Below are 11,879 nucleotides of genomic sequence, written 5' to 3' on the forward strand. Positions count from 1 at the left end.
TGAATCATTTTTCCCGTTTTTTCTCCTTAAATATGATAAGATGATCCCGGCATGTATCTGCTTCGTGAACATTGAAGATCTTTTTCTAGGTCCTCCACAGCCTGTGAACCCCCCTAGACCTTTCAAGCATAGTGAGCGGAGAAGAAGATCGCAGCGTTTAGCCACCTTGCCCATGCCTGATGATTCTGTAGAAAAGGTTTCTCCTCCCTCTCCAGCCACTGATGGGAAAGTATTCTCCATCAGTTCTCAAAATCAGCAAGAGTCTTCAGGACCAGAGGGTAATGTATATTGATTTCCTATAGATCCAAACATAAAAGAAGACAAAGAAAACGCTTAAGAGATAAAGATTATTAAAATATTAAGAGATTTCTGCTTTTTTCCTTCTTAAGATCTCTGGACTTTGTAGATAAGCACTTCATTTGATTCTACAAATGTTCGTTCAGTGCCTTCTTTGTTGATTGCCAGGCACTGTTTAACTTATGTAGCATTTTAATCCACACTGATATTAACTGAGACAGTGTACCTCTGTTAACATATTGCGTTCTTTATTCTGTGTAGTACCTGACGTTGCACATTTGTCATTGGGACCCTGTCTCCCTCTTGACTTAAGTCGTGGTTCGGAAGTCACAACACCGCTAGCCCCAGATCCCTCTTATCATAATGAATGCCTCAGAGCAGAAAAGGAAGATACACAGATGCTTACAAATCTTTCTTCCAAAGCAGTGACTGATGCAAGAGGAGCTCCAGCAGCCTCAGGTAAAAGAGATTCATTTTTACAAAGTTAGCTAGGCTTGCATTTATATGGTAAAACCAGTTTCATGTATAAATTACATTTTTTAATACGTTGTTCCTCTTCATAAATGTTTTATGTAACAGCTGTGGAAGATGGGGCTTAAAGTCATTTTGTGTGACCATTTTCTACCATTTTTCCTGGACATAATTGTTATTTTGTCACTTTACTTGCTTCTCCCTACTTTTTTCTTATATCCCGTTTCTACTAAGTAGGAATTACTAGAGTTAAATATAATCACAGAAGTTCTTGGTTTTGAAGCCAGAAAATACTTAACAGGATCAGTACTTTATAGGTTTAAGAAGTGTAATAGAATTAGAGAAACACTTGGCATAAGTTACTGAATGTTGTTAAGTCGCTACGTCGTGTCCAACTCTTTATGACCCTATGGACTGCAGCACTCCAGTCTTCCCTGTCCTTCACCATCTCCTGGAGTTTGCTGAAATTCCTGTCCATTGAGTCGGTGATACCATCCACCCGTCTCATCCTCTGTCGCCTCCTTCTCCTCCTGCCTTCAATCTCTCCCAGCATTGGGGTCTTTTCCAGTGTTTGTAATAGAACTTAATGTTTAAGAAACACTTAGCTTAAGTTAATGATATACCTTTAACTTAAATATAGATCCATATTTTGGAGCAGAATCTCCCAAATTTAACCATAATTGATTATAATGTTATTTTGGGAGTTTCATGTGTAAAACCAACCATACTCTATAAGACATTTTTTGATTATTTTATGATACTTGTTGTAATAATTTGAAACCTTTCTGAGGTGTCTTATCAAATTGGTGTTTTAATGTGACAGAATATTAATTTGTATTTCCATTATATGTTTACATCCTTTTATTTGGAATTTTATAGGATTTTAACCTCAAGCATAGAGTATGTGCAATTCAAAAATAAAGGCAAATACTAATACCTTTCCACTAAGTTACTAATTTAGAATTAGATGGATGAAGGAGATCTGAACTGAGTCAGTTCTGAAATGGGAAAAAAACATAAAACTGTTTTTGATTTGCAGCCAAAGAGCATTGGGGATAATTGATTTTAATAGCGTCTTCTCTGAAGTCATTTTATCAAATCTTTGGGTGAAGCATAGAGCTTGCTCTTTTCTGGTGGCCGTTGGTGGATATTAAAATAAAATGAAGTAACTTAAAGAAACATGCTTTTTACATTACTGCTGTTACCTTCTTATTCCTTCTTTGAAAGTAAAAATGTAACTAACAGTAAGTATACAGTGTTCTACAAGTCCATTAATAAAAAAAGATTAAAGTTATTTTATATGCAATAGTGTTTCCATATCTTGATTTTTTAAAAAACTGATGCCCAAATTTGGAGATATGTAGGCTTTGAAACATTTTTTGTCATTTCCCAAATCTTATCCATTGTCTTTGGACACTTTCTAAAAGCCCCTTCCATCTGTGGATAATTGATTTTTCTTTCCCCTGTTTTCACAAGAGTTCTGAATTACCCTTAACCTTTAAGATACTTTTCCTCAAGAAGTAAAGTTCTTAAGAGTGCCTTGACGATATGGAATTTGTTGCTGTACTGAATATATAAAAATATGTTCAAGTTAAAATATATATTCATTGGGGAGATTATTTATAGTTGTGCATTTGAAAATATTTGTATTTTGGTTTATATATGTATTTTTTTCTAATAGTAACAAGACTGAAAGATAGACCAGTGTAAATAGTATGTTATAACTAAGTTATGCTAGCTGGATGATGTATCCTAAAATGTCAAAGTAGTGATTGTGCATGGAAATCCATGATTCCAGTGATTTTGTGTTTAATCAGAGTGCTAGCCTAGTGTTGTTATTGTTGTTTCCAGAATTTCTAGCATATTTGTGGAGATACAGTTAATTATCATTGAAGTGTGGTTCTTGTTTCTCGTAATGGTTAAGATGCACTGGGGTACAGGGAAGGCATGATTTTTTTTCCCCCATTTAAGTGTTAGAAATAACTATTTGAGAAAGTCCAAGTAGCAAGGTAGTGTTTTGGGAAAGTGAAAGGTAGAGAGGAGTTGGTTTTATAATGTGATGAATTTGTAAATTCGTTGAAGAGTGACGACCATTTTAAGTATGGTGATGACTGGCAACTTTAATTGCTTAAATCAAGGAAATGTATGGTTTTAAATGTTAATTAACTGAAAATCTTGTTTATTAGGGTTGAACACAGTCACAACATATTTGAATGCATTTGAATGTGGGCTTGGGAGGGATTGTTTCTCTTAACCTCTTTTAATTTTTTATTTTTTGAGGGAAATAATAGAATTCAAGTTGTGTTCTGATCGGACACCTTTTGATTAAAACTTGGTGAACCTGTCTGACTTGCATGGAAATTCTCAGTGGTCTGCGTGCTTTTTTTCTCTTGACATTTTTGTTAGCTACTCTAGAAAATGGTTTGCAGTGTTTGTAGGCCTTCTCTCTGTACTCCGAGTTTTCTTCCATCTGAAGTCAAAGTACCAAGAGTTTTTGTTTTGTTTCATCTTTTTTTTTTTAATGTTTACTTGGTTCATTTCCATCTTAATTATAAAAGTAAGTTTTGTTACTGTTGAATTTTAAAACTTCTGTAGAAAACATTATTTCCCAGAGCTTGTATCAAAGACATTTTTGGGGGTGTTTTTTTCAAATTGAAATTCTTGAAGTATTTAGAATGACTGAGGATATTAGTCCTTAACTGTGGAATAGTTTAACAGAGTTTTAGTTTTTCTTGTGGGAGATTATGTTCTCACTGCTGAGTTTAGCAGTCAAGATAAAGAACTGATAATACTATGCAGATTATACAGTTATTATATACACCTATTCTCAATAGGTTAACACTTGCTTTTAGTTATTTTTCTAGTAGAGATAATGAACTTGCACTAATCCTCTACGTTCTTCTACTGGGAAGCATGCGTGCAATATGACTAAACAAGATTAAGAATACATTGCTGCCCACATTACAACAAAAACAGTCATTGGTGCCCTTGTAAAACTTGGTGCCGTTGTTTTTATTTTATTTTCAGAATGCTTTATCTAACAGAGTCCATCAGTTTTAGGTAAGGATAGAGTCTTAATTCTATTATTATTAGTTCTGTTGCTAACTGGGAATGTTGGCTGGTTTTCTTATTTATCTCCTGGATGTCTGTATGACAATTACTGAATTACTCTAACCTCTTGTATTCTTGCCTGGAGAATCCCATGGATGGAAGAGCCTGGTGGGCTACAGTCCACGGGGTCGCAAAGAGTCGGACACGACTGAGCGACTTCACTTCACTTCTTTAAGGAGTTTAAATCTGGAAGCTCAATGTATGAAAGGATGGGCCAACAATCAGACTGACTTGTGGCTGAGTCGCCTGTGCCCGGTGCTGTGCAGGCATCTTAAATGTTTGGTGGTTAGTCCATCATCTTACACCAACTTCACATTTATTTTTTGAAAGCCTTTTTGTTTTAGAGTGGCTTTCAATTTTTTTTTTTCCAGAATTGTACAAAACCAAACCAAACCACAACCAGAGACTCCTTAATCTACTTCCACCCCCACACCAAATGTTCATGGTTTATTCAAAGCCTGGGGTTTCCATGGAGAGTCTCAGGGATAGCCTCTTTTTTTATTGCCAGAAAAATCAGATATTTAACACACTGAAGAAACCATCTGCATTATGGGGCTTTCTGTGACATGAAAGCAGATATGGCTCAGAGATCTGTCTCTCTTGCTTTAATATGAACAGCTCCATTTGTTTTTTTTTATTTTTTAATTTTTATTATTTTTTAAAATTTAAATTTATTTATTTTAATTAAAGGCTAATTACTTTACAATATTGTATTGGTTTTGCCATACATCAACATGAATCTGCCATGGGTATACACGTGTTCCCAATCCTGAACCCCCCTCCCACCTCCCTCCCCATACCATCCCTCTGGGTCATCCCAGTGCACCAGCTCCATTTGTTTTTTATCGTGTTTTTTGTTTGGCCAGGGCTAGGGGGTGGGGTTGTAATATATATTGTCCATTATATAGTATTTTGTTTGAAAAAGGTCTGTTGATTAAATTTAGTTACAAATCACTATTCTTTTAACTAATAACCTAGTATTTTGGTTCCCAAATTCTGGTGCATGGTGAAATAAAGACAATGTAGAGAATGTCTCGTAAAATGACATTTGTTCTTTTGTGGAATTCTTAAATAGATCTATTTTTAAATCTATTTGTGCATGAATGTTTTTAAAAGTCCTGTCATTATTGCCTATAGGAATATTTACTTTAATATCCTTGTTTAAATGTTGACAAGCTTTTCTCAGTTCCCTAGTTTTACTTTTGAAATTTAATAGTTAAGAAATATAGAAACCAACATATTGTTGAAATGCAGTTTTCCTCCAATTAAAAAAAAAAGAAATATAAAGGTTTGGGACCCGCCAGAACATGTGAAAACAGTCTAGAGCGGATCCTCCTGAAAGCACTCTGATATTATAATTTCTGTATATGTTCTGCTATGCTGACCTGTGTTCCAGAGCTGAGGGTCAAGACCATGTTGTTTGTTTACCAAGTGCCTGAGGGATCCCACACATTCCAGCCAGAAAAGGCGTCCCTGAAAGGCAGTTCTTTCATTTGAATCACCCCAGGTGCTTCCCAGGTGACTCAGTGGGTAAAGAACCTGCCTGCTACACAGGAGACGCAGGAGTCACAGGTTTGATTCCCGGGTCTGGAAGAACCCTTGGAGAAGGGCATGGCAATCCACTCCAGTATTCTTGCCTGGAGAAACCCATGGACAAAAAGGCACCTGGAGGTCTGTGTCCATAGGGCTGTAGAGAGTTGACATGATGAGTGACTGAGCACCCAGGCACAACATGCGGGTGGCGCTAGTGGCAGAGAACCCGCCTGCCAGTTCAGGAGACATAAGAGACGCAGGTTTGATCCCTGGGTCAGGAAGATCCCCTGGAGTAGGAAACGCCAGCCCACTCCAGTATTCCTCTCTGGAGAATTCCATGGACAGAGGAGCCTGCGTGCTACTGTCTATGGGGTCGCAAAGAGTCAGACGTGACTGAAATGGCTTAGCTTGCACGCAGGGGATTCTGGACGTTTTCCACCTTTCACACTGGAGACTCAGTGCTCCCAGAGATTAGGGCCCTACGGGGGCAAAAATCATGGTCAAGGGCTGCTTCTGGTGTATCTCTACCATCACTTAAGATTTAGAATGCAAATCTCTTATTGTTTCTGTCGTAAATGCCTTGTCATTGTCAAGAATGCCGCATTAAATTTTTGAAAATGTCATGGTATGCAGTCATTGTTAGTAAGCAGTGATTAGTGAAAGGAAATGAGGCATTTGTTCAACAGTCTTGATAATAAGGAAGTTTAATCTCATTTCTCTTTGATGTTCTTTTCATTTTTTGGTCATAAGAAATCTTTTTATCAGGGAGATTACCAATATTTTTATTGAATTTGAATAAATTATTAACCTCATTAACATTTAGTTCAAGCTGAGTGGTATTTTTATATTTTTGTTGTGTTTTATTTAATTTATGTAAATTATTTGCAGTAAGGTGAATCAAATGCTAGCTTTTTTGATACTTTATTGGAGTGATTTAAAAGTCAAAGAACTCATAAATGGTGATATTAGAGCATAATTTAATAGACTGAAATTGTATTTAAGTGTGCTAGAGTCTTTTTCTTAGATTAACCCTAGACACAGATAAGATATTAGCATTGGGAATAGCTGAATATGAGTTGAGAAGCTTGGTTTAGTGTGTCTAAACAGCAACACAGTTATTGAGGTGTACTATTGGTTTAAGAATGTATTTTGGACTATTGGATAATAATACCTAAGTGCCATTAAGTTGAATATTTTTTATGTGTTAATAAGCCTTTATATCTTACATTTGGATAAAGACCAAAAATGATTTATAGAATAATTCTGTTTTGGCTTTTCTCATTACCTCATAACACATTCGATGGAGTTCAGAGGTATTCCATTTGTTCTAGGCAACAGAGGTTAAATATTAGTTTAAAAAATTTATGCAGATTGTTGAAAACCAGTATAATTTAATATGAAATTTGATATTTCATTTGGATGACAGGAATAGCATTTTGTCATAATTGTCACAGGAGCAGAAATGTTACATGGACCTACTGCTGGAGTGCATTCCAACATCTCCTGGGTTGCCAAAGGCTGTGGTGCCAGAGTTGAACTGATGGCCTAGTGCATTAACCCTAACATTTTTTTATGTTTAGACCCACATTTATGCTATTTTTAGAAATGGTGCACTCTCAAATTACTCCACCATAAAGGAGAAAAGTTAAAAAAACCACTCATTATTTATCAGACACTAATCATTTTATATATTTTGACTCACGTAGTGCTGATAACAGCAGTAGGTAGATACTCTTGTTCCTATTTGGCAGATAAGGAAACTGAAGCACAGAGAGATTAAATGATTTCCTCGAGACTGTGCAGCTAATAGATGGTGGAACTAGGAATCTAATCTGAATAGTGTGAAGGACCAAACATCATCCTTATTTCTTTGAAGTAAGAAATGCCACTTCTTTGTTACTAGTTGAGGCAATAATGTAGACCTTTATGGGAAAAGAGTCTTGGGTAGAGTTTTGTGAGCAATTGTAATTTAAAACATTGTCTCATACTCTTAACCTTTTCTGACTAAACTTAAATATTTTTCCCCTAAACCTGCAGGAATATCGAAAATGGAAAAAAAAGTGAAATTGGAAGAAAAAAGCTCAACTGCATTTGGTATGAACAGAAAGTAATCTTTAAGCAAAAGACTGTAGATGGCTTGGCAGTGGGAGGACGTAGTCTATCCCTTACTTTTTACCTGTTAGTGCTCCTGTAGGTGTAAGTGATCCTCTGTTTTAGTGTTTATTAGTTTATTCACCTCCAAATATGTTGTTTCCTAATACATGTCTTGTAGTAGTATGTGTATTTTTTGTCAAGGAACCTTAAGGCTTTCTCTGAGAACTTGATGTTTTTGAACATCTTTGAAATTATGACTGTTTAAAAATATGGTGCCATTTAATATTGTTGATCCTTAGAGAATGGATGGTAAAATAAAATAGCCTTTTTTTCCCAGCCTTTTTTCTTTTTTTTTTTACTTTCTTTATAAAAAGATACTAAATTTTCTGCTGTCTTTTCTGTCTTCTGTGCTGTCATGACTATAAGTTTTGGAATAATGGATAATATATTCTACAAATTAGCTCCCTGGAGCTTGAGTTACTCAAAGTTGGTTCAGTGTGGTTGATAAGCTGTGGGCTAAACCTTTCTGAGTTGGACAATAGTTGAATATGTGTGATGAGTTAGTTTTAAATAAAGTATTCTAGGATACTGTTTTAACATCTGTACATTTTCTTTAAAGTGCATATGATTGGGAAAAAAGAAATATTTTAAAATTTTTAAGAAAAAAATTAGTTTAATGAGTTAAATTTTTACTTCTTTGTGCTTTTTATCTTCATTCTTATATACGTGGAAACTATTGAAAGACTGAAGGAATTATTTGTGGATTTGACTTAGTTTTTTTTAATATTTTTCCCAAAGAAAAAAGTTCAAGTCTTTTTAATCTTCTAATACATTTTCTTGTTAAATTTTGTATGGAAATGCTGAGTCTCCTCGGTGAAGTTTTTCTTAAATTGTGGAGTATATTTCTTGCCACATCAGGAAACTGAGTTACATTACTCATTTAAGAATTTTAACTACTGTCTGTGTTAACTTTAAGGTGTCAGGAGTTGGGATTTCTCAACACTGCTAATGAAGATTCCCTCTTATAGCCCAGTAAGCTAATCAGGAGTTCCAGACTCATGACAGGAACAGTTTAATTGAATCCATCCACTCTGGGCAGGTGACTGGAATAGCTGATTAAACCATAAATGCTGCTTTTAGGTTAACCCAAGGGAACAACTCGGGATCAGTCATGATTACTAACTGACTCACTTTTTGTCATTTAGGTAAGAGAAAAGAAAAGGATAAAGAAAGAAAAGAGAAGAGGGACAAAGATCACTACAAACCAAAGCAGAAGAAGAAGAAGAAAAAGAAAAAGAAATCTAAGCAGCATGGTAAGTACAGTCCTTCCTCAGTATCTGGGGTATTAGTTCCCGGCAGTTACCAAAATCCACAGATGCTCCAGTTTCTTGTATCAAATGGCATGGTATAGTCAGCCTTTGATACTTGTGGGCTCTGCATAGATCTGTGGAAATAAAAACTGATCTGCAGTTGGCTAAATCCACAGTTGGAAAACCTGTGGATACAGAAGGCTGCCTGTACGCTAAAATGGTGATTCCCATTTTTTAATATCTAAGGTTCTTTTAGCTATCCTCTTTTACAAAGTGGAGGTAGGATAGTATTCCCATGTTCTTGAGAGCTGAGCAGTTCGTCTAGTAACCTTCCTTTATCTTGCCTGTTTAGCTACAGTCAGTAAGTTAAGTGGTCTGTAAATTAGTCCTTGCAATGACTAGAGTCTTTCATTGCCAGCGTTATGGTGGACTAGGTACCCTGAACAAGGACCCCTCTGTGTACTGTGAAGGAATTTCTGTCAATCTCGAATTTAAAGTCCTTTGAATTAGCTTTCCAGAAGTGAGAGAAAATAATTTTAGAAAAGCTTGGAGAAAAAACAAATGATTTTTCTAACAATAGCTTGTCACTAAATAGTCATTAAAGCAAAAATCATTCTTAGAGATAGGAAGTTACCATAATAAATAGTCATTAAAGCAAAAATCATTCTTAGAGATAGGAGGTTACCATATAGTGATAAAGGTTGAGTTCACTTTACATCTTTCTAAGTTTTATCACTGAATAACATCATCATATCTTTCTTAGTGATTAATAAATTCACAAAACCCAGAAGTGTCTGTAAGGATAAGAAAGATGGTAGCTGCATAGTTGATCCAACAGACCTGTCCAGGACACTGAACTCAGCAGCTGCAGAGTAGACAGCTTTTTCAAATAGACTCAGACATTTATTAAAATGGACCATGGGATGCAACTTTAAGCAAACCTCAACATATTTTAAGGGTTTTCCTGGTGGCTCAGACAGTGAAGAGTCTCCCTGTAATGCAGCAGACCCAGGTTTGATCCCTGGGTTGGGAAGATCCCCTGGAGAAGGGAATGGCTGCCAACTCCAGTATTATTGCCTGTAGAGTTATCTTAAAATCACTATTGAGAAGACAAAAAGCCCCATATGTTTAGAAATCAAGCAGAATATTTTTAAATAATTCATGGATGAAAGACAATGCCAAAGGGAAAATAAGATGTTAAGAACCTGGCAGGTGATGAAAATATTATACATGTAACTTGAAAATGTAGTTAAGATTGCACTTGTGAGAAGAATATTGCCATACATGCTTACAAAAGAAAAGAAGGCTCAAAGTCAACTAAGCCTCCAGCTTAAGAGGTTAGAAAAGATTAAGCCCAGAAAAAGTAGAAGTGAACATGAATGATAAACATATGAACAGAAATTAAGGAACTAAAAAAAAAAGTAGCAAAAAATGAAAAATGCCAAAATTAAATGATGACACCTAATTTTAGACTTCTGGCCCCTAGAACTGAGAGAATAAACTTCTGTTGTTTCTGTCCACCAGTTTTGTGGTAATTTGTTGGGGGCAGCTCTGGGAAACTCATACAACTCCAAATTCAGTTTGTTATTATTGTTGTTTAGGCGCTCAGTTGTATCCAACTCTCTTGGGACCCCATGCATGGACTGTAGCCCACCAAGCTCCTCTGTCCATAGGATTTCCCAGGCAAGAATATTGGAGTGGGTTGCCATTTCTTCCTTTAGGAGGTCTTCCCGATCCAGGGATTGAACCCAGGTCTTCTGCATTGGCAAGTGGGTTCTTTACCGCTGAACCACCTGGGAAGCCCCAAAATTTATTTTAATTGGTTTAAATAGCTTTGCTCTCAAAATCAGAAGAGAACAGTATGGGAAAGGGCAGTCACAGGCTGTTCTTATTTGTGGACAAAGAGGCAAAACACAGGGAATTAAATCTAGCAGGATGTTTAAAAATAGGACCATATAGGATTGGAATGCAAAGTTGGTTTGACATTAGAAAATGAATTAATGAAATTCACCACAGTAACATAGTTTCAATAAATGTAGAAAAACCATTTGATGAATTCCTGTGTACTTATATTAAAAAAAAAAAACTTTGAATAGCAGAGTGTAAAACTTTACTTAAAAACATAAAGAAAGCCTAAATAATGGGGAAATGATTCATATTCATGGGGTAGTAGATTACTGTTGAAAAGGTGCCGCTTGAAATAAATCTATAGATTCATTGCTGATTCTGAACTTAACATGGAAGAGTAAAGAGCCAAGAATGAGATAGTCACTCTTGAAGAAGAATAAGGAGAGTTACTACTCAGTTATCAAAGCCGGGAGGTATTTTGAAGGAATAGAATACGTTAAGAACAGAATAATCCAAAGCAGATCATACGTATTTCAAAACTTAGTTTATTCAAAGCTGACATCTTAGTTTGGTAGGTAAGTAATTGGTATTAGAATAATTTATAATGCATATAGTGACAATAAAACTGGGCTCCAACCTTATACCATGTACAACAATCAGACTGATATTGATGAGACTTCCTACGTGAAAGACAAAACTATAGAACTTCGAAAGTATAGAAAGTCATCCTTGTGCTTTTTGGGCAGAGATTTGAAAATGAAAAATGCTAACCCAAAAGAAAAGGTTGAAAATGTGACTAGACTTAAATGAACTTTGGTTCATCAAAAGCATTATGGAGAGAGTGAAAAAACAACACAAACCATAAGAAAATAATGATAACATAAATACCTGACAGAGTATTAGTATTCAGAATGTATTTCAAGCCCTTACAGATCAAAAAGAGAAAGAAAACCCAGTAGGAAAATGGATGAAGGAGTTTAATAGGTATTTCACAGAAGTGGAAACCTGAAAGTGATTATACAAGACAATGCACACTCTTAGGTGAAGCTGCCTAATGTAACTTTTAGAACCTAGTGAAATCTATTTCCCCTCTGCTGTATTGGCAGAGAGTATGAGGTGAATGGTACCAGAAGTGCTGAGGAGGTGCAGATAGCGGCACAGCCACCATGGGGAAGCCGTGATGTTTTTCTGATGAGAGTAGAGTTGACCCCAGAT

At 35.8% G+C, this 11,879-nt stretch overlaps 1 protein-coding gene across 1 annotated transcript in view; it reads left to right on the top strand.

Annotated features, from left to right (window-relative positions):
• The window catches only part of PHF20L1 (PHD finger protein 20-like 1), a 73,848-nt gene that overhangs the window by 39,086 nt on the left and 22,883 nt on the right, over positions 1–11,879 (top strand). The window contains exons 11-14 of the mRNA XM_010834772.1: positions 90–278; positions 559–756; positions 7,450–7,506; positions 8,712–8,819. Coding sequence (XP_010833074.1) covers positions 90–278; positions 559–756; positions 7,450–7,506; positions 8,712–8,819 — 552 coding nt within the window. The remainder of the gene's footprint in view (positions 1–89; positions 279–558; positions 757–7,449; positions 7,507–8,711; positions 8,820–11,879) is intronic.

This window comes from Bison bison, unplaced genomic scaffold, assembly GCF_000754665.1.
Source record: "Bison bison bison isolate TAMUID 2011002044 unplaced genomic scaffold, Bison_UMD1.0 scf7180017864036, whole genome shotgun sequence".
Classification (NCBI taxonomy): Eukaryota; Metazoa; Chordata; class Mammalia; order Artiodactyla; family Bovidae; genus Bison; species Bison bison.